This window comes from Corvus cornix, chromosome 1, assembly GCF_000738735.6.
Source record: "Corvus cornix cornix isolate S_Up_H32 chromosome 1, ASM73873v5, whole genome shotgun sequence".
Classification (NCBI taxonomy): Eukaryota; Metazoa; Chordata; class Aves; order Passeriformes; family Corvidae; genus Corvus; species Corvus cornix.
The window spans coordinates 110,143,873-110,171,310 of NC_046332.1; the positions used below are offsets into that span (position 1 = coordinate 110,143,873).

A 27,438-nucleotide genomic window follows, 5' to 3' on the forward strand; every position below is an offset into this window, starting at 1 on the left:
CAAGGTGACTGGCTCAGGACCACTGAAGGAGCCAGGGCTAAAATGCAAGAGTTCCTTGCTCCTATATGGCTCTTCTACCTTTCTGAACTTGGTGCACCTCTCCTGCTGCTGTTCAAAGATGCAGCAGGGCTCAGTGGAAGGTTGTGTGGCTGCCCTCTCCATTTCCTTACATCAGGGGATTTGTGTCAGAAGTTCAGCATTGCCAAATGTAATTTTGAATGATTTTGTAGTTCTAGGTCAATAAACTGCTTACCATCATAGGGGAACTGAACCATGAATTACTCCAGTTGCTGCAGTGCATCTTTTTTTTAGCCATGTACATAGAATGTGCAGTTCAGGATGATTCTCAATAGCCCTACATTTTCTGATTCACATTTTTAATTAAACATAATTTTCTTTCTTTCTTTTGTTTCTAAATGGGCATGCTGTGCCATTACATCTCAAGGACCGCCAAGACTAGAATATCTCAAGACCTCGTCGCTGCAAAGCTCCACTCTTGCTGCAGAGAAGAAAATAGAAGAGAATAGTGAAATAGTAGGGCAAAGAGCAAGAAGGTTCACTGTGTGGGTTGGTTTTTTTTTTTTTTTAATTAAATTACAGGGATAAACATTATATTAATTCAAAGTCTCTTTGTAGTGACCTCTCTTCAACATTATCTGAAGATTATGTTCATTCCTTATTTAGTGAGGCTCCACTTCAGAGGAGGAATGGAGTGAAACTCCCCCAACCCAGGGAGAACCAGGATGAGAATAAAATATTTGCTGGTGGTACTGTCTCCAGTGTAGTAGGGAGTATGTGGTATGTACCTTCTCACACATGTAAGAAGAGTGGTTTCATAATCTTCTGAAAATTACCTTAAAACACATGCAATATTATGTTTTATACTCATATATCATTCCCTTGATGCTGTAGAAGACAAATAGCTAGTGATGGCAAAGATCCCTTTTGGTGCCTTAGACTGCTGAACGCTGTGTGTTTCTCCTCTCAATCCACCATTTACTCCAGTCTGAGGCAAGGAACACAGTTTATAATTTTTTACCGACTTTCCCAGGTGCAACCCAGGCACAATGACTATGATTTACTTTCCAGTGGTGTCCTTCCCCTTGGAAGCTGAGGAGCAGCCAGCTTTTGTTGTGAATCCTGCTCAGCCCTTCACCCCACAGTAGGGACGGCAAGTGTGGCAGCTCGGCTGCCCACTCCCGTTCCTTCCTGCAGGCACCACGTTATATATCCCTCACAAGCCTGGCCACAGCTTTCAGAAACATCCAATAAATCAACAGTTAAAAGGGAAGAGTAGACATGGGGAGCAGGTGCTTATTATGTGTGCATCTCTGGAGAAGAATAACCCACAGTGTATTTCCATGCCCATTTGAAATGGAATACGACCATGACCCTGCAAGTGGCTCTGCTTGAATTGTTCCTGGCATGATGTTTTACTCCTAATATTTTCATTGTCTGCCTCCATCAGTTTTACCTCCCACTGTAGCATTAATTTTGTATGTGAATATGGAGGCTGTGCTTTAAATAATACAGCATATGCTTTTTATTTGCCATGTAGAATAATATTTTTTTGGCTGATTTATGTTCCACCTGGACAAAATTATTTTTTATGATGGGTTTATTTCATTTGTTCCCACATCCCCAAATGGGAGGGAAAAAAAGAGAAATCTTGTAAACCACTGATAATGATGGACACAAAAATCTGCTTTGAAATACAAATTTACTGCAAAAACAGATTCTCTCCAGCCATGTAAATGAAAAAATGCTGTTGTAATAATTTTAAGGCTGCAAATGCATGTTACTACTGGAGAGAGTAATCTTCAGGTTCTTGTGTCATCTCTTACACAATGCTGGGAGTACAGAGAAATTCACTGACAGCTATAAGCTATTCCAGTAGAACAAAATTACACATATGGCTACAGCATGGATTTAATTTAGCTCTTTTCAGAACTTCATCAAAGCCAGGACAAAACCCTGTGGTCTTTCGGTTTACGGATTTGCTCCAGAACTTCATAGGCTAAGCTGCCAAATCCACCTTATTTCCAGTTTTCACAAGGACTGCGGAAAAATATGTTACTTGCCATTGAAACAAATTCATTTCAAACAGCTGATCTGAGTTTCAATTAAAAAATAATATATGATGTACCTTGTGTTTTACAACCCTGAAAAAGACTGGCAGTATTTTTATATTAATCTATCACCTACAGAAATATGCACTATGAATAGATATATTAAAAAAAAGTTATATGCAGTCCCTAGCACAACTTCATTCTGATTTTGACTTCCAGCTTTTGGTGCTTTTTGTAGAGCAACTAAATATTAATCATACAAATTCATAATAGTCATAAGTTTGGGAAGCTCTGGTACTATTTTTGGTTGTAATAGTCATCTTTAACCATACAGCATCCTTCAGCTAAAACCACACTATAATAGGAGCGCTTATAATAAGGACACGTAACGCCTCCATGTCAGCTCTGAACAACAGAGACACGAAAAGTAGGATATTCTTTCAGAGCAGCTTCTCTTTTAATACTGAATGTAAAATGAAGAGATAGGACTTTCACAGGAAAATTCGGCTGCTTCTAGTCCCACCCTGTAAGTCCCCATCAGATGGCAGAAATCCAAGCTGCTATCTTCCCCCTTGGCATCTTCCAGCAGCAAGTGGAAGATTTGCTCCCATGTAGGGCCTCTCCACCCCACACAGAGCTCTCCTCCAGCCCCTCGTCCTGCCATGGCCCCAATTCTTGCTCCATCAGCCAGCACGGAAAGCTTCAGTGACGGTGGCCACCTTTGTTCTGCTCCTTCTCTTTCTGAGCACCGGGAAGCGAAGAATTCACCCAGCAAGCCAGGCATTGAAAATCAGTGACTGGTTTACAACGATGAACTACAATTTATAGGACTGTATGAACGCGTACTGTATTTGTTTCACCACCTGGACAGCTCGAGCCTTTCAAACAAAACCAGAGCTCCCGTTTTTCCGCCAGCTCGGCGGGATAAAGGGGCAGCTCCTGCGGGAGCCGCCAGCCTGCGGACGGGAAGGGGCGGCAGTCCCAGAAAAGTGCAGTAGATGGAGCCGGAGAGGCGCGGCAGAGCCCGCGCGTCACCTGAGGATACCTGCGAGATCTCCCCCTCAGCTAAAGCGGGTTAGAAAATGTGCAATTTAGATTTATCAGTTCAGGAGGAAGATTCAGATAAAAACAGTTGAGCTGGTGAGATTATTAAATGCAGAACCCCATACTGAGACGATGCTCACCTTACTACACGTGCTGGTGAACGGGAAATAGGGCACTGGCACCCCCTCAGCTGCACCCAGGCAGTCACATGGGAGCAAGGTGATAGAAGCAGAGGGGGAAAGTCGAGGACAGAGACCTTCCTCCACCCAGGAACGTTTTCTGGGAGCTTGAGATGGCACCTTTGGGATTGGGACGGCAGAAGCAGCAGGAATGGTGCAGGTTTGGGTCCGAGTGGGAAGTACAGATCTGTATTTCCTGGTGCCAGCCCCTGCGTATCAACCCGGTAATGCCACAGAAAGGTGGTCTCGTGTATTTAATTTTATCAGGCGGGAGAACTCTGATATATGCTGCGCTCAGTTCAGCGCTCCTGTGCAGATTTACTCGGCGCTTTAGCATGCGTGCTGCCTCGCTGACAGAGATTAAAGGCTCTCCTCAGAGCCCCAGGTATTACGCTCAAATGTATAAATCAGGGCTTAATATATAATATTTGTCCATAAAAATACATCATGGTGGCATTCGTTTGACTATCTGCATATTAAATACCATTACAGAAAAGTCCTGAGCTTATTGAGGATTACTTTGCTACACCAGTAGTCTCCTGCCATCCTAAACAGGTTTCTTTCCTGCCAGAGCATGGATGAGAGGCAAAGAGGAAGGGGCAGATCTTGCTAACACTGTTCATGACCCCACGCACTCCCCAGCCGTGCAGAGCTGTGCCAGGAACACGCTCCCAGGCTGGCCCTGCTCTCTGGCTCACCAGCACTGGCCAGGCAGGGCAGCGATCATGGTGGAGATGACACCGCAAGCCTCTAAAGGAGAAAATTGCATGATGTATCGCCACTCACGAGCACCCACCAGAGAGCTGTTTAGAGTGAGATTACAGTCTCAGAGGAGACTCTCATGCCTCTTGGTCACAGGGTTACTAAGATGATGCAGTTGTAACTTGTATGCGGGAGGTAGGAGGGATTTAAGCGATGGCCAGAAAGAAAAGCTGGATCAAACCTCCACAAGCCTTGCTCAGATTAACCCAGATTCCTGAGTCCCTATCTTTGAGGGACTTGAAATCAGCCAAATTGCTTCCTTTGCCTTGAACAGAAGACAAAAAATGTGAGGGAGATGGTAAAGTTTATACTTCACCCACAAGTTTATGAGCAGGATTTTAGAATGAACAGTAACAAAGCTCCCCAAAAAAAGGAGTTTGTAGAATACAAAGGTCTCGATCCTGCTCATGCCAATTCCATAATAGCACAGCTATACGGATTTCTCTGCGTTTGCTGCTGACTTACAGAGACACAAGGGACAAAAAATCAGACCCAGTTGCAATCTTTTCCCCTTCATCCTCTTCATATTCAAGCTTTTTTTTTTTTTTTTACTTCTAAATTCCAATTATTAACACAGGAGAAAAAAAAAAAAAGAATCCCTGGGATCCCTGGTGCATCCTTGGAGTGGCTGCAGCCTCATCATGGATGACTAGACAACCGCCACTGTGCCACATAATGAGGAGCACACATGCTGCACCGGGAGATACTAATGAGGGAGCTACAGCCCCCTTAGCCCTCTCCAGTAAATCCGTGTCTGCAAGCCATGTTTTATTTATCAGGCTTATTATGGCAGCACTAAGGAGCCATTTGAAAAGGGCCGCTGCTGTCCTGGGCACTGCACACTGCAGTGCCTGCTCAGACCAGCTTCCAGGGAAGATGGATGAGGCTGGCAAGAGATAGGGGAGAGAGATGCTACGCACATGCCATGCAAACAATCTGTGGCAGCATTTATCCCACCGGCTCCTTTAAGGAGGAAAAGGATTCAGCCTGTTTCGACCTCACAGCACTAGCTAGCTGATCCCAGGCCCTGGAAATACACAGTAACTGGCAAACAGATTGAAGCTGTGCATGTAATGATTTCCAGGAAAGCTGAGGAAGTAAGGACTTGACAGGCCTGGAGAAACCCGGGTGCGAACTGCAGCCAGGCGACTCAGAGGGGCTTCACAGGAGCTCAGCTGCCTGAGACAGCCACCTACCTGCCCAGCACTGGTCCCTGATCCCACTGCCAGCAGAGCTCCTGCTGGATCCCACACTTTTCACTTTTCAGTGGCTGCTCTGTGTCGAGATGTGAGGACACGGAGCTCTTGTGCAGTGTGCGGTTTTGTGCAGATTTGTGCATGTGCCAGAGGGAAAGGGGATTTACCATCGTCACTGCCTTCTCCAAACATCCTCCTGACCCCTATGCACATCCTCACAGAGGTTTCTGTGCACTTTGGAGAATCACTCCACTTGCAGAGGATCAACAGAAAGAGGAGTAAAAGGCGGCTAAGTGAAAGATAGGAGAGAGATGAGTAAATCTTTGCAAAACGTACACTGCAGGTCTCAGCAGGGCTCAGACAAATTGGTCTGCATTCCTTTAATATATTAGATTTCTACTTACCCTGTTCATTAGCACGTTAAGCTACAAGGGCTGATTACATGAACCTCATGGAGAGGCATCAATTAAGATGATAAATTTACATACATTCCTTCTGGATAAGAAATGACGGGTTTCCTCGGTTCAGTGTTTGGTACAACTGGACTCGCTTTCAGAAAGAGAAAGTGTTAAATGCGTGCATCTGTACTGCCTCCCAAAATGATGGGAGCAGTTCACAAGTTTGAGCAAAAATGTATGTCAAATAGGAATAGAAGGAAACAACTCACAGTTTCCAAGGCTGAACTCTAATCTGCCATGTCACATTGACAACAGATTATGAGAGGAAGTGAAATTCCCAAGAGATGTTGCCCTTAGAAGGCTGGCCCAAATGGTGCTCCCAGCCTGCAGAATTGCAATCCTAAATATTTGCACATATTTATCACTTCTTGCCCACACAAGATCTCATCTTATTTTGCAAACACTGTGCAGCAGAACAACTTCCTAGCCACCAAAGTGTAGCCATTTCTGGTCTGCAGCGTGCCAGTGGCACCTCTTTTGTGCCAGCACGTGTCTTGGGAAAACTGTGAACAAAGACGGTTTGTTATCCTGTTGCCACTGAACAGAGAAATTAGATAGGCTTCGAAAATGGTATGAAAACCCACGCAAGTTGACAGAATCATCAGTCTTTGCTTGCAAAACACTGCACAGCTGCTAATGTTGCCAGAGGAGACAGGCCCATAGCAGCTCTGTTCCTATAGCTAACCTTTGTAGCACTAACCTCAGTGTTCCTGGGGCTAAAGACTGGTTTACAGCTAAGTCAAACAGTTAATGCCATTAATAGCTCAGTAACAAGAACAGCTAAATAGTAACAGCTATAGTTCATCCCTGGTCTTCTTCAGGAAGAAGAAAGAAAGAAAGAAGGCTCTTGTCCAGAAAGGGCTGAACACCACCAGCCCTCATTCATTTCATAGAAAAATAAAGGTTTTTAGCTAATATAGTAAGTTTTATGTGACTCCTGCTTTCCTGAACAGCGGAACCAAGTTTATTTGAGCAGAAAGGTGTTTTCACCCCCACACTGCTGGGCTTGTACACCAGGAGTGCTCCATCCAGCTGAGGTGCTGGATAAAGACTACTGCTGCATGTTTTCATGTTAGTCTCCTTATCCAGGACTGTGCTGGGCAAAGGTACACGTTTCCACCTTCTTGGACTGCCAGATAGTGAACATGCAACCTTCCTCATTGCTCAGGGCACGATAAGGGGTTTCCAGCTGATTCCCCTTCTAGGCCCTGCACAGCCACGATAACTGGATCATTCTGAAGAGGACACATTTCAAACAAATGCCACTTGCATATAAAAGTTTATGCCTTAAATGGGATCACCTTTTCTTAAGAGTAGAAAAAGTGCCATCTCTTTTTCTCTCATGTGTACACCTATGTCAATTACATACCACAGGAGTAAGGAATATGTGCTCCTTTATTTTGTTCTAACCAAAGAGCAATCAAACCTACCCAGGCTTGTGTTCATGATGTACATTATGTGCACCAGGGACATTTATGCTGCATATCAAATTTGATCAGAACATAAGGAAGCAAAAAAAAATAAATAAATAAAAAAGCCAATTGCCTTATGCTGCTAAATTTGACTTGAGTATGATCCGTCTCAGCCTAACGGGTGAGGCACACGCCTCACTAAAATAAGCAAACATTTAAAGCCATTTAAACCCATTTAAAGCCAGGCTGGAAGCAGAATGTGTGGCTATACCTTTTGGGAAACAAAGAAGATAGGTGTGGGTGAAAATTACTAATGCCCAGGCCATAATTTATATAATATCATCACACTGAAGTCTCAGGTACTTTCCCCCTTTGCTGCTCCAAGCTGGGTTGTTTTTGCCAACTCTTTCTCCTCCCCAGCCAGTACGTTGTAACCTCAGGTAAAAACTTCAGTTTTAATTTGTTCAAACGTTTAATTGTTTTAATTTGGAAAGTTGGACAATAAACCAATTCCCCTTGTTTCTAAAGATTTATTGCTTTTTCCAATTTATTGAATGTTCAGTGTAAGCTGTATTTCAATTAAAGGCAAAAAAACTGTTAATGGTCTATTAATGACACACTGCATCTATATGAAGACGCAAATGTAAGTCGTGGCCAATTTTCTGGCCTGGTGAGATTATTTCTTTTTTTCCCTGTAGTGAATTATCTGCTAACAGCTCATCATTTTATACCAGTCCGTATCTCTGGCTACTGCTTAATCACAAATAACCGCAGCGCACGAGCTGCCCGCGGTCCCATCCCTCACACAGACGGTCTGCCACCCAGGGAACCGGCCTCCTGCTTTCGGGTCGGAGCCTGGCGGCAGCCGAGCACCGCGGAGGCTGCGGGGAGCAGGGCGGGAGGCCGAGCCGCCGCTGCGGGCAGGCCGCCGCGCCCCGCCGAGGCCGGCTACCGCCGTGCGCGCATCGCGGGCCCCCGGCGGCGCGGGAGAGGCGGGCCCGGGGCGCGCCAGCGCTGCCGCTCCGCCCGCCGCGGCCCCGGCGCCGCCGGGCGATGCCCGAGCGTTGCCACGGCAACCGCGCCCCCCCCCCTCCGCGCCGCTCGGCCCCACGTGACCCGCGGCGGCGCTCGCGGCCAACCCGCCTGTTACCAGGGCGGGGGCGTGCGGGGGGGTGCTCTTGTTTCCCATTGGCTGCTGCCGGAGCTCGCTGATTGGCGGGGGGCGGCCGGGCGGCGCGCCGATTGGATGGGCCCGGAGGTGAGGTTGTGGGGTGATGCCGGCCGCCCCGCGCAGCGCCGGGACACAGACAAAGGCTGCCCAAAGGCTGCCCAAAGGCTGCCCAAAGGCTGCCCGACCTCTCCCCGCGACCCGGGGCTGGCGCGGCGCGGGACGGCAGCGGGGGAGCTCTCGGCGCGCTGCTGGGAGGCGGCGACGCGGCCCGCGGGCCTTGCGCCCTCCCCGCCTGGCCGCCCGCTCCTACTGGCGCTGGGGCACGCGGCGCGCGGGGGGGCGGAGCCGGTGTCACGCTCGCCGCGCGCCCGGCAGCCAATGGGCGGGCCGGGAGAACGCGGGCAGCACGCGGGGCCCGCGTGTCCCCGCGGCAAGGGCTGTCAATCACCTGTCAGTCACTCGCCCCGCCCCGGCGCGGCCCGGGGGGAGGGCCCGCAGCGCTGCTCTGTCACGGTGCCCCTCGCTGCGATCCCCGCCCGGGGCGGGACCGGCGCTCGGGAGCGTTCCGTGGCCGCCGTTGCTTTGTCCCAGGGTTGGGGTGCGAGGCAGCCGCCGCCGGACTGCAGCGGCTCCCCTGGGGACTCAGCCCCGCAGTTTCTGCCGCCAGCACCAACCCGCGCGGCCCGGGCCTCTCGGGATGCCCGCGGTGCGGGCTGTGCTCCCGGCGCCCTCCCCCGGCGGGGGGCGAGAGGCGGAGCCGGCGCGGCGGCCGCCCGCCGCCTTTATCTGGCGTGGCGGCGCGGGGGGTGGCACTGGGGAACACCTTTTTGTAAGATACGCGCTATAAATACGGCGCCGGGGATGGGAGCGCGGCCACGGGCGGCGGGAAACAGCTCCGGATTACGGTGGGTGCCATCACCGCGGCACGGCGGCTGGGGACCGCTTGAATTTTAATTTACTGGCGCGGTGGGGGTCTGCCATCCCCTCGGCCACGCCCGGTTCCCGGGAGGAATTGCGGGGGAGTTCTGCGTCTTGCCTCGTTTTGTACGGAGGGGAGCGGCCGCAGCGAGCCCCGGCGGCTGCAGCGGGGCAGGCGGAGGAGTGGAGGGTGAGAGAAGGGACGAGGAGGGAGAGGCTGAGGGAAAGGCACGGGGCTGGGGATAAAGGCGGCGGGGGAGGAGGAGAGGGCGCTGGCGGGAGGGGACGGGAAGGCGGGCTGGAGGAGGGAGGAGGTAAAGGGGGAGGGAGAGCAGCCCCTAACCCCGGCGCCTCCGCCACCGCCTCCCAGCAGGACTCTGATCGTGAGCAGCCGCCGAGCCCAACCCGCGGCGGAGGGCGGCCGGTGCCGCTAGCGCGGAGGAGGAGGAAGAGGTCGCCGCCGGAGGAGCCCCGCGGTCCGGTCCCAGCCGCCTCGCTGAGCACGCCTGCCCGGCCGCCAGCATGATGCAGATCTGCGACTCGTACAGCCAGAAGTACTCCCTCTTCAACGCCATGAATCGCTTCATCGGCGCCGTCAATAACATGGACCAGACGGTGATGGTGCCCAGCCTGCTGCGCGACGTGCCGCTGCTGCTGGAGGAACTGGACGCGGCGGGCGCCGTGTGCCCGCCCCGGGATGCTGCCCTGCCGCCCGGCGACCCCGGCGCCTACTTCTCCCGCAGGGACATGTACAGCCACTACATGCTGCTCAAGTCCATCCGCAACGACATCGAGTGGGGCGTGGTGCAGCCGGCGGCGGGCGAGGAGGCCGCCCGCAAGAAGGACAAGCTGGGCGGCGGGCCCGCCGAGGATGGCGAGGGGGAGGAGGACCTGGAGCAGCAGTTCCATTACCACCTCAGCGGACTCCACTCGGTCCTCTCCAAGCTCACCCGCAAGGCCAACGTCCTTACCAACAGATACAAGCAGGAGATCGGCGTCAGCAGCTGGGGGCAGTGAGCGCCGGGGGGAGCGGGGCGAGGGGCTCGCTGCCCGGCGCTGCCGCTGCTGCTGCGGTGGCCGAGGGCAGCTCCCCGGGCCGAGGCTTCCGTGCGCGCTCCCAGGACTGCAGCAGGTTTTCTATCAACGCACAAGCGAGAAAGAGATGTAAATTAATCAGTACTAGTTTATTAATTATTTTGACCCCCCCCGTGTTTTTTTCATTGTACGGTTCGGGGCGAGCGGTCGCTGTTCCCGCCTGGGTGGGGACGCTGAACCCCTACGTGTACGAGGTGGTGGCATTGCTGGCTGAGAAGGAGGCTCCGCTGAAGCCGATGAACATAACGAAACTAGCACAAAATTGCTTCTGTTACCCCGGAGGGAACCCAGTGAGCTAAGGAGCATCCCTCTGTTGTGGGAGAGATGGCGGGTCCCACGGTTGTACATGTACTGGAGTTTATTTAAAACTTTTTTACTCAGATGTAGAGTATATTCTAAAATAAATGCAAATGTATTAACTAAGAGTGACCTAAACTTTTGGTATGATTTATCTTTCTTTAATTAAATGATATTTTTAACATCTGGAATTCTTCTGTTTTTCTTCTATGTTACAGTCAGAGCTGCCTTACTAGATAAGAAATCTGCGTGTGCAAGAGAGGGGCTTTTGTGGCCTTTTTTTTCCCATCAAAGGGAGCAGTTAGGCAGTGATGAGATAACTTGGCATATCTAAACTGTTTGAACGACCATACTAAATTTAACCGTTTGAGTTTTGGTAAGCTGTTCCCAGCTGCACAGTGCAGTTGCTCTATGTGAGTGTTGGCTTGAAGGTCAGTGCCTCTTTAACAAAATCTGAGAAGAGCGAGTCATGGTTACTCTGCAGGCAGCGATTCATGGAAGTTGGAGCAAAGCCTAGGAATGACTCTTGCTTTTTTTGGGAAGTATCTTAATGTACTGTGGGGACCTCTTTTCTCTCCCTCCGAATAGGTCTGGCAGACTTGCCTCCCCAGTCTCTTGCATTTCTTTCCTTTAATCCTCCTTGGATACCATGAATTAATCGGTTTTGTGTTATCCAGATTGTATTGATTTCTTTCTCTCTACTTTTTTTTCCATTTGTTGAAGTAAAGTACCTCGGAATTGGATGTCTATATTGTGTTCTAATATTAAGTTCTGATATTAAAGTGCACTTACTGATTGTGATACAATATATAACAGAGGATAAATGTTTAATAAATATGTAAGTCCTTACATAATGTAAGTTTTCTTCTCAGGCACTGGAATGCCAAGTCTGTAGACATTTTATACTGAGATTTCACTTTGTATTATTGTCATCAAATATAGGGCTTGTTTAGTGGTGTTGGTTTGGGGGCTTTTTTCTTTTAAAAATAGAATAATTTTTCTCTTCAATGATATTTTTGTTTAAATTGAAATATTCCCTAGCACTTTATTTTTCAGCCCAACTGTTAGGACATTGTAGTAAAGCATGAGCACTCCAGACATGGAGTAGGCAGACATTTGTGTAAATTAAAATAATCAGCCTACATCTATGCTTAAAAATATGTATTTTAGAAGGTTTTTCTCTTCTGGGGTAAACAAGAACTTTGTAAGGCTGGATAATTTTTAGTTTGGCGATGCTTGTTCTTTTCATAATGTTTTTAACTCCTCTTCCCCTCCCCTCTTGGGAAAATGCCAGGAAAAAAAGTCAGGAACAGGGAAAGGGATTACCCTGGTTTCCTAACATGGCTTGCCAGTCTTTCCACAGTCAGACTAACGCAATGCAAAAGATGTGGTGCCCTGTGCTGGATGGTAAAGTTTTGTTCTGAAGTCAAGGGTGAGAGGGAGAACCTGTTCTGCTGTGTGGCTCCCTTCTGGCCTTGCACTCCATCAGCTGGAAACCACATTACAGCCTCTGCTGGGGAACGCCGGCGAAACCTCAGACAAAAGCACCTCATGCAGTTTCACCCGTGTGCCTTTTGATCTCCTGGTAACTTCTCCTGGTATGGGTTTAGACAATACTGTTTAAATGTTGCACAAGAGACAGTGTGATGCTGATTTAGACTATGAGTAATGTCACAAAAATAGTGTTACATTAGTGCAGCACAGCCGTGAGTATTGCATCCATTACCTTTGCATTCTAAAAAAAAACCGAGAAAAGTTTCGGTGGAAGAGCAGCTGAAATCTAGTGCATTTCCTTACCAGTAAAGCTTTGGGTAACAGGACAAGGAGGATTCTGTGATTCAAGGGTTTGCCTTGCCTCTCTCTGTGACTAAGCTGCAGTTGCTGAACTGCACGTGGCTCCCATGTGGGGGCCCAGCTGCTGGGCTGGCAGCAGCCCTGATAATCCCAACTCAGCCATGCAAAACCTGCAGAGAGTCACACCAGCTGAAGAGACTCCACCACCTCCCACCTGCGAGCTGCTTTAGAGTTTCCCCTTCTCAAGGTCATGGGAGAGGATTGAGGCTCTTGGGATCAAGAAAGTGATCTCTTAATGCAGGGTGAAGGCAACAAGAGATAAAACCAGGGATGTATTGCTCATGCAAAGGACAAGGGATGAGACTTTGCTGCTGGCTGTTGTGTAAAACAACTTGGCCTAAAAGGTGGGGTGGTCAGGCAATTACATGAATGCTGACTCCTGGCATTGCAGTAAGCAAGGACGAGATTGCAGTCTTAATGCAGATTTTGTGTGTTAGATGCTGAATTGGAAAAAATTTCCATGAGCAGCACTCAAATATACATCAATTAGGTTTATTATTAAGGAATTATGTTTCCTTTTGAAGGACTGAATCACTTTAAGTCTCCCAATTATATACAGAGTTCAGCAAACCTTTAGGCTGCTCTGGTAAAGTGATTCTGGTGCTTGTAAGTGTTAATGATGAATTACATCTGTCTAATGTAAAAAGTATCTTTATGATCTCAAATACTTTGGGAAGTGACTTAGTTTCTTAGCCACACACAGGCAAAAAGACAACTTGCCAAGCTACCACATCTGTGCTCAAACCAGGGGATATCCACATGCACTGTGAGAAGCAGTTGTCATTTCTAGCTCACTTAAGTGAAATAGACTCCATATAGAGTAAGGCAGACATTAGAAGAGCAATAAATAATGAGATTCAGAACTGTTTGCACTAACAAATTGATTACAGCAGAAGGTATCTTACAGCCAAGGAGCCTCAAGAACATTGCTCATGGCATGCATCACTTAATATATAAAAGTGCACAGTATCTGTCATTATAGTTCATGAGTCAACTCTTGTTTTTATGTTTACAAAACGAGGACAAATGAGGGGAAATCCATGCTTTTCTCTCTCTCTCTCTCTCTCTCTCTCTGTATAAAAATAAGGGCATTGGGGATGGGTGTGGCTTCCATGGGAAGAACAAGAATCGTGGGCTGATCAGTGCTTGGTGGAAGCAGATGAGGCTGAGTCAGGCTACGCTGTCACCTTCCTACTTTCCCTCTGAAAGCTCTTCCTTGCAGACGGTTCTAACTACGTGTGTTAAGTGGTTTGTGTCCTCCCCCCCTGCACAGGCTCTTGCACCAAGACAACATGAGTCATCAGCAGATTGGCTTTGCTGAAATATGCACTAGTGTTAGTGGTCAGAGGGGAGGTTGTGTTAGGATCTTATTTTCCTGTACGTAAGCTCTGCACCCTGTTCTACCGGAAAAAAAAAATAATAAAGCATCTCCTTTCTATGCCTCTGGATTTGGTACAGAGCTAATCTCTTTGTGGAAAACTCTGCAGCAATTTTCCCTCACTGACTTACTTCCCTGAAGTCTTGAGTATGGGAGAGGATTGAGTGGAAGTATTGCTTTTTATTATTAATAACTTTAAACTTTTAATGTTTTTATTAGTTGTATCTAGGTAACAGTGTGCTAGGTACCATACTCCAAGGAGCTCAGAGATCATAGAAATAGAATTGGGTAGGAAGACACCTTAATGATCGTGTATTTCCAGCACCCTTGCCACGGGCAGAGACACCTTCTGCTAGCTCAGGTTGCTCAATGCCCATCCACTCTGGCCCTGAACATTTCCAGGGATGGGGCATCCGCAACTTCTCTGGGCAACCTGTTCCAGTGCCTTGCCATGCTCACAGTAAAAAATTTCTTCCTAATATCTAATCTAAACCTACTTTCTTTGAGTTTGAACCCATTTCCTGCTGTCCTATCTGTACATGCCCATGTCCGAAGTCCCTCCCCAGCTTTCTTGTAGCCCTCTTTAGGTACCAGAAGGCTGCTGTAAGGTCTCCCTGGAGCCTTCCCTTCTGCAGGCTGAACAATCCCAATCCTCTCAGCCTGTCTTCTTAGGAAAGGTGCTCCAGCACCTCTGATCATCTTTGTGATCTTCTCTGCGCTCGCTCCAGCAGGTCCACTTCCTTCCTATGTTAGGGACCCCAGGGCTGGATGCAGCACTGCAGGTGGGGTCTCGTGACAGCAGTGTAGAGGGGAAGAATCACCTCCCATGATCTGCATCTTGGGACGCAGCCCAGGACACATTTGACTTTCTGGGCTGTGAGCACAAATTGGTGGATCATGTCAAGCTTTTCATCAAACAACATCCTCAAGCTGTTCTCCTCAGGGCTGCTCTCAACCCATTCTCCATCCAGCCTGTGTCTGTCTGTCCTTGGGATTGCTCTGACCCACATGCAGGACCTTGTGCTTGACACTGTTGAAATTCACAGAGTTCACACAGATCCACCTCTCAAGCCTGTCCAGGTCCCTCTGGATGGCACCCCTTCCCTCCAGCATGTGGACCACACCCACAGCTTGGTGTCATTGGCAGACTTGCTGAGCATGCCTCAGTCCCACTGTCCATGTCACCAACAAAGGTGCTGAACAGTACTGACACCCAAGGAGCACCACTGGTCACTGCCCTGCACTTGGACATCGAGCCATTGACCACAACTCCATGGGTGCAGTCAACCAGCCAATTCTTTATCCATGGAGTTGTGCACCCATCAAATCCATGTCTCTCTAGTTTAGAGACAAGGATCTTGTGTGGGACAGTGTCAAATGCTTTGCACAATTTCATGCACGCGACCTCAGTTGCTTCCTAAGATCTTAAGTGATAACACATGCAGGGAAAAAAGAAAAGCACGCTGGGTTATAACCTGCCATAAAATGTGAGGGAAGTGTAATCAAGGTGAGCATTGCAAAAGCATCTCCAGCTTTGCATGCACTTTTCTGTTATTTGTCGTTGTCATCCCTAAACAAGCAGAAACACCTGAATGTGTTAGTTCTAATGTTACGAAATAATTTTTTTTCCAGACCACAGACGTGCATGACAAGTTTGGATCAAAATTAGTTTTAAGGAATGAAGCTATAAACTCCTTTCCAAAAGCAAATTTGCAAATAGGGGTGCAGTAATTGTATACCTTTTTGTTGGTAGCCAACTGCCAGAATGGGCACTCTTTGTAAAAAGTAATATTCCCTCCCTGTTCAAATATCCTTATTTGACCCGGAGTGATAGAATGAGGAAAACACCTTCCAGTTTTTGTGCTTTTGAATTTTGTTCTGGAAGGCATGGCACAGAAGAAGCTTGAAGAAGTTACAGGGAAAGCAGGTGCCTCTGTGTTAAATCACAAAACAGTGAATGAATTTGCCCCCTATTTGTAAGGTCTCTCATAGTATCAGTTGTATCTTTTAATCATGTATATCTACATACATCTGATTCTAATATGATGCTGTCTTTTTGTTCTGGCCTGTTTTATCTTAGCAACTTTGGGGTACAAATAGCAGGGTCAATATCCCACAGGCCCAGACACACAATTTTAGACACTTTAGCTGAACCTTTTTAAGTGCATCTCCCTTTTCATGTGTATTTGAACTGAGAAGGTGGGCAGAATGCCTAAAGCCGAGGTCCAGAGTACAGCACAGCAGCATGGCAGCCCCCGTGCTTTGGGATTGCTTTCTTGGTCATGGGTGTATGTGCTGGACCAGGGAGATGGATGAAAGGTGAACCATTCCTTCAGGGATTTACACCAGGTTGTACCGTGTTTGGAAGGGAGAATAACAGTGGGGAGTTTTCTCACCCCATAACCAATGTGTCCTTCCCAATTCCTTTTCTCACCTCTCTGAGAATTTTCCTCCCTGAAATTCCTAGAAAACCAAGCTCATTTTGTCACCCAGCCAGCTCTCAGCTTTGAACTGAACTGCAATTACTAATAATAGGAGTATTAAGTGATTTCATGGTATTTTATTGTCTGAATTTTGTAATTAAACTTGACTTCTTTTATTAACCTGCTGTTTTTTATGTGGAGACACTTTTCTTTTTAAAAAGTTTCAGTAGTGATGGCTGATCACCAATCCATACTTTGAGAAATACCAGTGTCTAAACAGCTGTTTTGAAGGCAGAGCCAACAATGCAGAAAGCTGGTTTCTGTTGCTAATGTGTGCAGTGCTCCTCTTTTGACGTGCCCTAGTAATTGCCATTTGTATTAACTGTAGCATCGCACACTGGGAGGAAAACACACCCTGTAGCAAGCCTGAACAGAGACGAGTTAAACTAGGGGAGCTGGCAGATCATGGCCTTTGCATTTCTGATGTTGGCTTTTGTGTTCAAGTTCAGTGTGATGCAAAAAAAATGCCTCATTTAAAGAAGTTGAGAAGTCTGATTGTAATGAAGCAGGCAGTAGGTTTCTTTCCACTTTCACTGGTATTGGTATATGGTATTTAGCAAAGACTAAAATAATTCCTCATCCAGGTGAATACAGTCATGAAAGCCTTAACTTCAACAACCAAACTAAGAACACAATATTTTTGAAGGGTTTTTTATTTTAAGATGCAGCAGTGACTATTTCTTGACTAGTTTAAGCTTAGGCCGTGCCAAGAGAGCTGGTTCTGTGCTGTCCCCTGACCCTCATCCCAGCCCTGTGAACTCTCCGGTTCTGTTGTGCTGGCACCAGCACTCATGCAGCAATGGAGTTACCAGACTTAAGGAGCTGATCCAGATCAAAATTAGCAGAGGAAAAAATCTTTCAGCTGTACTAATTCCCTCGTGCGGCAGAAGGTGTAGCTGCAATAGCTGCAGGCTGGTGTTGGAGGAAGGGTTGGGAACGGGCTGCCAGAAGGCTGAGTGGGACCTCCCCTCTTGGCAGCCACTTCCAAGTGGACTGGATTAAGCGTGTTGTGAAAGTGTCATCTGAGTCCCATCTTCAGAAGAGGTTTGTATGCTGATGAGTTTCAGTATCACTGAAACTGGCGGCTGCTCGGGGCTGGCGTCCCGGGCAGGACGAGCACTGATGTGCCACCTCTGCCAGGCGCCGGCTCCTTGCGCCAGAGCCTGCAGTCCCGAAGGAGGCAGTGCCGGGTCCCCACGCCGCCCTCCTGGCAGCCGGACAGCAAGCACTGCGGAGACTGAGCTCACACCTCACCCCGCCGGCTCTTGGCTGCCTCCATCCCCTCGTGGTGGCCATGGCCAAGGAGGCCACAAGAGTTTAAGAGGTCTCAGAGTTTAAGAGCCATGGCCAAGAAGAGATGCTCCTACATGGAGTTTAAGAGTGAGACCCTCAGCTCCTTCAGAGCACAGCCAACAGCGCTGCTGCCATCCCGCCTCTGCTGGTGTCCCAGCTTCCCAGAGAACACCTACGAGATTCCATGGCACAACAATGCTGAGTACACCGTGGCAGCAATTTTGCTTGATATGAAAGGGTTTAATACTTTTGAATTGTGTGTGAGGGAAAGAGCAAGGGGCAACAGGAGCCCTGTTTCATTTTGTGTGCAGGCACTGACACACGCCAAGTCCCAGGCCTTGATGCAGGGATGGGAGCCCAGGACTTGCTCTCCCTGGGAGCGCCCTGAGCACAAGGTCTCTCTTGCTCTCTAATTAAAGGATGCCATACAAAATAAAGCTGTGACCAGAAGACTGAGAGCCAGGAGAGCAGGTTGCTCCTGAAGTGACTTGAACCACTCTTAAAGAAACCTTGAGAGGTGAACTTGAAGCTACTTGGAGCTTCAATAAGGTCTCTGCTACCCCTCAAAGGTGCCAGTGGGTAAAAAGGCAGAGTATTTTGTGGGGAGCGCTTCTCAGCAGACATGCTATGAGACCACTACAAAAGCTAAAACCATTTCTCATGGGAGCTGTGGTTTAGTGGAGTGCAAATTTTGGCACAGTTCTCTCCTCTGGCTCACCTCGCCTTCTGCAGGAGGTAGGATCTGGCTGCAGTACAGGAACAACCAGACTTCTTCTCTTGCCTCCACATCACTGTGCAAGGTAAGATTTTCCATTGCTGTTGCTGCAACCATCATGGATGAAGAGCAAAGGAAGGCAGCTTCTCCCAGCAAATTTTAACTAATTCTCTCCTTTGGGTAGGTAGCACGGCATGGCAATGGCTTTCCCAGCCAGCCTCCCTCTCATACCCTCCCTGTGGCACTGGAGCCTTGTCATGCCCTACTCTGACTCTCTGCTTCCGTTCCCTCCCTGCTCTTAGAGCAGTGTTCCGGTTTGGCCCAAATTTTGAAATATATCCTCTGAGAGAAGGCACAACCACCCCTCCTCCACCAGGTTCAGGAAAAAGTAAATTTTCCTCAAAGGAAAGTGAAGGAGATAAAAACTATTTATATAACAAACACACGGGAAAAGGAAAATAATGCTAAATAATAAAATCTCGCTGTGGAGGAAAAACCTGGGAAAGTGTCAGAGTCCTCCCTTTGGTCTCCTCGGAGCTGGGGCTTGGCCCAGGGCCAGGCCCTCCGTGCCTGGTGGAAAGTCCTCCTGATGTGCTCTGATGTTGAAGCAGTCCAGTAGAAAAGGGAGAAAATCTGAAATTCCAGGGAAGGGAAAAAAAAGTTCAACTCTCAGTCTCTCTCCGGAGAAAAAGAAGCTGAAGAACTGGCCAAAAGCTGACTGGAAAGCAGCTGAGGAAAAAAAAAGTCGCTATCTCTGTGTGACCTTGAACAAGCTGGAAACTGCTTTGAGAAAGTTTTGCTCAGTTTTTCCTTCCCCCTCTCAGGCTCAGTTTAAAGGCATAGAAAGGCACAAAATTAATTCTGGGCATAGGGCAGCGATATGGGATACACATCATAAAGTCACCCCAAGACAAGCAGCCACCTGGAAAACACAGGAGGTTGCAGGCAGGAGCCTGTACCACCAGGAAGGAGTAGGAGGGAGTTTGATTTTGCCAGAAGATGCTGCTTTCATGAGAAGGAGAAGCAGAAAGGAATCCACCGCAGTGGGAACAATAGTGCTAATCCACAGTGTTCCTCCAACCTTTCTGTCCAGCTTTCCTTCATACAGAGAACGGAAAGTATGAGAATGCCCTCATCTGACCTGGAGTCACCACATAGGATGAGGAAGATGCCTTGATGTCCACAGTGCCCTTTTGGTCTGCATGTGTGTAATGACTTATCCAGACAATTCTGGAGAAGAGTTCCCATCAGAGACGTGGCTGAGGGCCCCATGGCCTGAATCACACAGTCACACAGGGGGAGGATGTTGATGACGTTGGTGGCAGTGAGAGCCGCCCTCTGCATCAAGGGCTGGGCTTTTGGGGCTACCACACCAACTCCCTCCTCCTCCTCCCCTGACTCAGCTCTCAGGAGACATCTCCAGGTGCAGTGGCTTTCTCCAAGAAAGTCAAGATCAGGAGAGACTGGCTGTCAGACTCTGAAGCACTTGCTGCTTTTGACTGTGTGTTTTGGACAGAATCCCCTTCCATCTGCATTGATGCAGCTATTGTTTGTATACATGATTTTAAGTAGAGATTTCCCTTCCTTCCTGCTCTTTTTAATATCATGTAGCAGCTAGAAGCAGGGAAAAGAGACTGGCACCATATGACCAACCAGCTGTCTGTGGACTGTCAGAGCATATTGAGGGGAACACAATGTGACTACCTAGGGTGCTTGATTGTTAAGTCTCTGTTGGCTAAGCTGCACACTGTCTTCCTTCCACTCAGTTATCCTGAATGTCACTGAGTCAGTGCATGGTTTACAGGACAGTATTTTGAACTTTAATAAAAAGTGATCTGGTACATGTCCAGTGCAGGGTAAGATCCCTGTCCTAGGAAAGCAGCATGACTCATGCTGACAGAGCATCTACTGCCAAGTCATCCTTTCTGTTGCACAGCAATGTCTTCCCTTTTTCTAAATTGCCTTTAAAGGCAGGAGAGTGGGTCACCTTTGCTCCAGCTTCAAGGTAGCAAATATAAGTGTTTAGGAATGAGAATACCAAAGGATGTGAAGCAAAGCTAAGTATGGATGCCTCACATTGACTAATGTTGGAGAGATGGTGAGTTGTCTTTGACCTCAGTCCTCTCAGTTTTCTCTGCAGAGAAAACACAAATGCATTTTAAAGATCTCTTCCATTATTTGTGAGTTTCATGGATGAAATAAGACATGTAAGTATCCTTCAGTTTCCACTAGAAATCAAGATGCTTTTACAGAGGGAAAGGAAAGGAAAGGCAAGCACCCTGAGGTGCACAGAGAACAAAAGGCATGACCTGTCACTGGTGCAGTGCAGCAGGAAAAGGCAGTTTGGGGGCACTAGGGAAAAGATAATCTCTGCCACTTGAGGAATTTATCAGGTAAAGGCTTTTCTGAGGATGCCTCCTAAACTGTGCCCTCTGACACAGCCAGTCACCAGAACCGTTAGGCAAAAGTTCTTCAGGTTGAAGTTTGATGTGGGGGGATTCCTCAAGAAATCGACACAAAATGAGGAAATGTTCTTTCAGGAAAGAGAGAAGAGTCCTTTCATTATTAATAGGATGAAATTACTAATTTCTAGAAAGCCCCACTTTCTCTGAATTGGCAGATCTGAGTTCCCTCAATATACAGATGACACTATTATGCTCTGCACACTTTGCCAGCAGACATAGTGCCTTAATTACTCAGGAACATGCCGTGTTTTACTTGACAAGTGGTAAAAACATGGTCTGCTTTACTTCTCTTTAACATTCTAATTTTTAGGCTACTGAGGTACACTCCTATGCCTTCACCTATTCCTTCACCTATTCCAGGAGGATAGGTTCTCATAAAAACTGTATGATGATTGTTATTGATTATGACCAATAATATGTTATTTTCATCTGCCCCTTCTTCCTTCCCTCTTGCATTATTTATACTGCAGTCCTTTTCCTTCTAGTGACAATCAACATCATTATCTCTCTTCACAAACTATGCACTGCTGTTTCTCAAGTCTGCTGACTTTTGCAAGCAAGTTTCCAATTATTCTTTTGGGGTTGTAATTCATCTGAATGGACATGGAATTATTGTCTTTTCCTTCCTGCAGATATCTCCCTGCAGTTATGGAAGTCCGTGGAAAACCACACCACATGAATTCAGCATTACAGGCTGAGCCTTGGACATGAGCTGGTGTCATGTACCTGCTGCAAAGCCTCAGTATGGCAGAAAGGGCTGCTAATTACACTGCCTGGAGTAGAAAGTTTGGGTAATCAAGGAAGGGGAAATGGTGAGTAGCATATGAACAAAGTTGTTCATCATTTCCATCTCAGCTCCTGCTATAGGAAAGGAGGAGAACTAAAACCTGCAGAAACCTAATTCTTATTGCAAGAACATCATGGCAAATGCATATAATTTACTGCTGATGCACTTAAAGGGCTGTGGTGTCTAGATAAGGCAAGTCAAGGCAGTTCTAACTTGCTAGCACAATTTACTTAACAAAACATAGCTGATTTGAATTTTTGTGAATTAAGAGATTTTGAATTAATGGGTTTTTTCCTTCTTTCTCTTTCTGCATATTCTCTTTCTTCCTGTCTCTTTCCTTTTCCTTCTCAGAGAAGCTGTTTAGCAGCTTGGGGTGGTTTTCCTGTCTGCTTTTTTTACATTTAGCCCCTGTGTTTTCGAGAACTGCCTGCCTGCAGCAGCCTAGACAAAATTCCAGGGCTGGAAGCATGCTTTCTAAAACATGAATGTAGATTTACTTCACCTTTGACCCTCTTCCACTGAGGAACTGAAGAAATCTCTGAAGAAATCTCAGAGCTATATTCAGTCCTCTGCTCCCCATGTTGCTCCCATAGCGACCCTAAGCTGTACTGTTTTTCCCAGGCAGATGTTTTACAGCCCAGGAAAACCTAGAAGAGGCTTTCATCCTCACTTCTCATCTCCTCTGCTCTCTCTCATGTAGGAAGAGGGTATGAGATGCTCACATCTCTCAACCGTTAATGCTGATTTCTGTTTCCTTTCCCTCCTGGCCCCACTGAAGGAGGAGATACTCCAGTAAACATCACTGTCTTTTCCTCCTGGTTTTGGGGGCAGAATGGAGGAGGATCCAGTCCTTTTCGTTATTGTCAGGGTTACTGAATCCCTTCTGGACCTGCTTGTATTTCTGTGATCTAGTTTGGGTGATGCACAAAGTTGCCCATTTCTGCTTCATTTCCCAGAATAGTACAGAAGTTTGAGGGAAGCAGTGGCTGTGAGAAATGACTTTGCTATGAACTATAAGAAAGAAAAGGCTGAGATCATGATGAGTGGATCCTCCTTTACTCCACTGCCTAGATCAGCCACCTAGAACAACTTTCCCAGGGAGTGACAATTTGTTTCAGTGAAATACAGATTTCAAGGGAGACCCTGATTACAAGGGAGAACATCATGTGTCAGGTAATGTGGGCTTCCTCTAATGTTCCCTTTTTTTCCCATCTTCTTCAGTCCTCTCTCCCATCCAGTTCTCTTTTTTCCACACATCCTCTGCCAATCTCTTCTCCCTGGGGTCTGTTCCTGCTCCTTGTGGAGTTACATTTCAGTCCTTGCATGGATTTGGATGATGTTACATCAGGCCTCATGTCATGTTCTGGGGGAGAAAGCAAGACAGTAAATCTCTCCTGTATTTAACAGGCTAATTATGATTTTGTGTAACCCACATCCCTGGCTTTCTGTTTCTCCAGGAGAGCTAGGGAGAGGCAGGGAAGGAAGAAGCAGAACTACTGAACAAAACCCCACACTAGCCTTTTTGGCATCGTTTGTGAAGGAAAGGGGAGAGAACAAGAGAGAGATCCTAATCTTAATATGTATTATTTTCTCCCATACAACAGTGGTGGGTGTGGACTGAAGTGCTCAGTAGCTGGGGAGATGGTAGATTAGGGAGATTGTTTGCTGTGAGATGGAGGAAAGACTCAAGGAGGGGCTGGAGCAGAAGGGTGTGAGGTAAGTAATGGAAAGAAAAGTTCAAGTAAGTTCCAGAGAAGTTGAAAATGGAAGCAAGAACTGGGATGAGGGAGAGCAGACAGAGGATGCAGGGGAAAAAAAAAAAAAGATGGGAAGATGAAAGCCGCGGGAGTTAGTTCAGCTCCTATTAAAGTTGACAGCATTACTCTTTCCAGATAGTAGGCTTGGTTCATAGGAAGATTTTGAAATAGGACAGAAGGAGGAAAGGAGGACTGGTAGACAAAAGACAGACAAAAAGAGAGAGCAAGGAGAAGGAATACTCCAAAATGGAAATAGAAAATAGCTGAAAATGAACACAGGGAAGCATGCTCTGTATATTGGAAGTATGCTGGAAAAGGGAAGGGAGATTGAAACCAGAGCAAAGAAAAATGCATGAGATAATTTTGTGATTTCAGATTTACATCCAAGGGGATGTGAGAGTCCTGCCTGTGGAGCTGAGACCTTGAGAAAAACCTGTGGCAGATGTGAAGATATGCAGGGCAGAATATAACTGCAAACTATAAAAGGTATTACTTTATGCAGATACTTTCCTCTTAAGCTGTATGGCCCAGGAGTGGAGTGGGCTCAGAGAGAATGCTGGGGGCTGGGTAGGGAAGATGGGAAATAGCAAGTAAAAGAGCTAATGACCAGATGGTTTGGTACAGATCTGTGTCTTGGTGTTGGATTACCCCAAGGAAATGAAAGCTTCAGCTGAAGCTCTTCTTGAACCTGGGGCACTATGAGGTCTGTCTCCATGTTTTCTCTGGCATTGGGGTTCCCTGCCAACAAAGCATGACCTCATGCTTCAGTCTTCTCCCTGGGGAGAGCATGAATACCCGGCTGCCTGTTCCCACAAAACCTGCAGACGCCAGGTATCTCTGGCTGTGTCTGGACTGCGAACCCCCCAAGCCTCTCCATTCCTGGGTCCCACAGATTTACTCTCCCCCTGCAGGACAGTAAAACACAGTCAAGTGTCTGTGCCCCAGTCCCTCCAGCCCCTGATTTCCAGAAGAGGGAAATGTGCAGGGGGGAATGTGGCACACTCCACCAGGTCCCCTGGCATGTGCCACCTCCAAGGTCGCTTAGCCCGGCAGGTAAGTGCAGCTGGAAATACCAACTCCTTTGTCAAACCTGGGTGAGCTGGACTGATGGATTCAAAGCTTGGTAAGTGAGATCCATGCATTTGTATATGCACAGAGTAAAACCTTGTGCACTTTTCTTCTTTTTCCTGGAAACAAGGCTTAAACCAAGATTCTTGATCAGGCTCCTTTCCAGAAAGAAAAATCCGCAATGGGCCGCCTGTCAAGGGAGAGCAAGCTGCATGGGGCATATGGGCTGCTGGTTCCATGCCTGGGAGAAAGCAGGTCCCAAACCTCAGAAGGGTTCATTGTACACAAGGGTTGACTTCCTGAATGCTTCTGGGGCAGGCATTGAGGGACCTGCCTGCTGCAATGCTGGTGAGATCCCTGTACTGAGTGTGCTTGGATGAGGGAAAACTTCCTCCAAAGTATGAGCAAGACCCGTGCCTGGGGGCAGCCCACTGGGTTTGCTCTGGTGCTTAAGAGTTGGACTCTTGTGGGTTCCTTCCGGCTCAGAATATTCTGTGGTTCTGTGATTCTTCACTCCCTCAGTGCTAGATCACTACCCCTGAGCATGAAGGCTCTGGCTCCCACTCACTGCAGTCAGACACAGAGTCCCACAGGGAAAACTCCTGCTGGGATGGGCCAGACCTGCTCAAACATCCACAGCTGGGCTGTCAATGCCAGAAATATCACCTCACCCCAGGGACCAGCAACGCAGCTGGTGTCCCTGTGGATGGAAACCTGCCGTAATCAAGGGGGATGTTTGTTCTGAGACAAGGTGCTTTTCCATGTGCTCTGTCTTGCCTATGCATTTTCGTGACATGAGCAGGGTCTGGTGAGATTATCTTATTTTTCTCCTCAGCATGATAGCAGGAATCGATGGGACTGGTGTATAGAGCTTCACTGCCTGAGCTCCCTGTGCTCAGCCTGAAGCTTAAAGAACATCTCCAGCAGGAAAAGAGCATCTTAAACAAACAGGATCCCAAGCTTTAAGAAGCCTAGCAGGTTTATGGCAACACATTTTGAAGAAAGAAATACAAGCAGAATAAATGTATATTCCATTACATGTGCTTGTTATAAGCTTGGTATGGTGCTGAGAGCATTCAGTGTATGCAATTCAGGGTTACAAAGTTCCCAAGGCAAATTCCTAAGCCTCCTTTTCTTGTACTATTCCTTCCCACCCCATCAGACAGCCATAACCCCTGACAGTGGCAGAAAACTGCTACCCCAGCTCTTCAGGGTTTGATCCCAGTCCTAGAGAGCCATAAGGTAGGATATGGGAAATATCAGGTCTTTTTTAAAGTTGGGAATTAAAGATGTGTGGGGTTTTGGCCACAGCCATCCACAGTTTAAAATCTCTCAATTTTTTCTTTTCCTGGGCCATTGCAGCTGTATATGCAGCACTAATTCCCCAAGGCTGGAGGTTTTGGGGGTTTTTTCATTTTCAATCCTGGTGCATTTTGTTCGCTGTTCTTCAGTCTGTTTATTGATTCTCAGCTTTTTCATGACTCTAAATGCCTCTCACTTTGTACTCCTCCCTTCCCCCTGGTCCCCCAAAACATACCAGCCTGCATTCACTTAGGCTGAATCTCGATTTATTTACTGCCTTTTCAGAAGCATGGGTTTTTTCCTAAGGCTTGCTGAAAGAGAGCTGTCCATTAAGGTTCTTTTCCCACTGCAGAGAAGGTTTTGTCTTGTTTTCTCGTGGTGTTTGTGGCAGATGTGAAACTGTTGAAGACAAAATGTACTTTTGAATCGTTCAGGCTGAAGCAAATGAGAGCTGTGTGCAGGCAGATGGAGAAAGGGTCCCAGGGTACTTTTCAGCTGTGGGACAGGACATATCACTTTAGCAAATTGTTGCTAGCATCTGTTTTTGCATGGGGCAATTCTCTAGCCCCAAATAATCCCCTCTGAGTGCCAGGACTGGCTGTGCTGTTTGGCTGCTGATCTGTCACTTCCCAGCAATTGAAAAACTGCTACAAAGCAGCTATTCCAGAAGTGACATTGCTGCGAGATGAATGAATGAATTTATTTAAGCTTTCTACATGATTGTCAAAAAAGTACGGGACTAATGCATGAAATTTGCTCTGTGTTGATGCTCATGATAAGAAGTAAGAGAAACCTTTGCCAATATTTTACTCTCTTATCAAAAAAAATCAATAAAAGTGCTTCCTGGTAAATAGCATGTTTGACATGTGGCCTGTCAGTCGGGGCATTGGAAAGGCTGATAAATACCCAGTATCCGTACTACAGTGCTTCCCTGGAAAACAAACAGCCCGGGGGAGAGAAGGGGCTGTGCAGCTCTGCAATGCGCTGTGTCTTTGTCCTCAGCATCGCCGCGGTGCTGCAAGTCTGGATACACCGATCCTGCTCCTCCCCCTGTACCCTCTCTCTTGCCACTCTTCACATCAGCCAAGGGAACACTGCTCAGCCCCAGCCACACTCAACGTGTACTGACCCATCAAGGACTTTTCTGCAGGCTAGCGCAGGCTCTTAGTGCAGGACTAATAAATTATCATTTATTCAGGATGCTAAATGTGCTTTCAAGTCCAGGTAAGACTGTTCAGTCAGCCTCCTCATCCCTCCCCCTATTTCCTCCAGAGCCCTGTGCTACTTGCCCTGCAGTCAGTACAAACCTGAAGGCACAGCTCTGATGGGAGGGTCCTCCTACACTCTCTTCATGCTTGCTTAATGCAGGTCCAGGTATGTTCAGCAGTATTTTACTCCTCTCATGTAGTGCTCTGCAATGTGTCATCTTCTTCTCTTCTTTTTCTCTGTTTTTGATTAAGGTATGCTGAAAAAAATAGAAGTGATTGGATTGCTCTCCCTTGATTATCCTCCTGCTAATATAATTCATTGTCATTTAGAGCATAATTTGCTGCTAGGGACGTGATTAGCTTGGATTAAGACACCATTAAATAAACAAGGCTGGGTAAGACTAAGATGGCTGCAGAAAAAGACAGAGTTGTTGTGTATCAGCTCACATCTTGTAATTAGTCATGATTTAAAAAGAAATACCTGAAAATTTCATAAGGGCTGAGGGAAGTCCCGAAGCAATCTATCC

General features: G+C 47.3%; 1 protein-coding gene and 2 long non-coding RNA genes across 5 annotated transcripts in view; 2 read left to right on the forward strand and 1 right to left on the reverse strand.

Moving 5' to 3' along the window:
• LOC120410031 overlaps nucleotides 1-8,818 on the reverse strand; it is a 32,593-nt gene extending 23,775 nt beyond the window's left edge. Inside the window, exon 1 of the long non-coding RNA XR_005601954.1 lies at nucleotides 8,740-8,818. This is a non-coding gene — a long non-coding RNA (uncharacterized LOC120410031). The remainder of the gene's footprint in view (nucleotides 1-8,739) is intronic.
• MID1IP1 (MID1 interacting protein 1) lies at nucleotides 8,622-11,450 on the forward strand. 3 transcript variants are annotated; one of them, XM_039552201.1, is made up of 2 exons: nucleotides 8,622-9,196; nucleotides 9,580-9,672. In XM_039552201.1, the coding sequence occupies exons 1-2, from the start codon at nucleotides 8,670-8,672 to the stop codon at nucleotides 9,641-9,643; spliced, it is 591 nt and encodes a 196-aa protein (XP_039408135.1). In that variant the 5' UTR covers nucleotides 8,622-8,669; the 3' UTR covers nucleotides 9,644-9,672. The 3 variants fall into 3 exon arrangements, with proteins under 3 accessions (XP_039408135.1, XP_039408141.1, XP_039408146.1); XM_039552207.1 differs by having other exon boundaries at nucleotides 8,994-9,196; nucleotides 9,583-11,450; XM_039552212.1 differs by having other exon boundaries at nucleotides 9,188-9,399; nucleotides 9,583-11,450.
• A 6,687-nt stretch (nucleotides 11,451-18,137) lies between these two features.
• On the forward strand, nucleotides 18,138-26,500 carry LOC109143878. Its single transcript, XR_002044268.3, has 3 exons — nucleotides 18,138-18,409; nucleotides 21,422-21,601; nucleotides 23,709-26,500. It is a non-coding gene; the product is annotated as an uncharacterized LOC109143878 (long non-coding RNA).
• The last annotated feature ends 938 nt before the right edge of the window (nucleotides 26,501-27,438 follow it).

Bases quoted from the DNA above. Each gene is read 5' to 3' on its own strand.
- MID1IP1 (XM_039552201.1), top strand. From the start codon at position 8,670: ATGGGCGGGCCGGGAGAACGCGGGCAGCACGCGGGGCCCGCGTGTCCC. The intron at 9,197-9,579 runs GTGGGTGCCATC...ACCGCCTCCCAG, and splicing joins GGAAACAGCTCCGGATTACG to CAGGACTCTGATCGTGAGCA.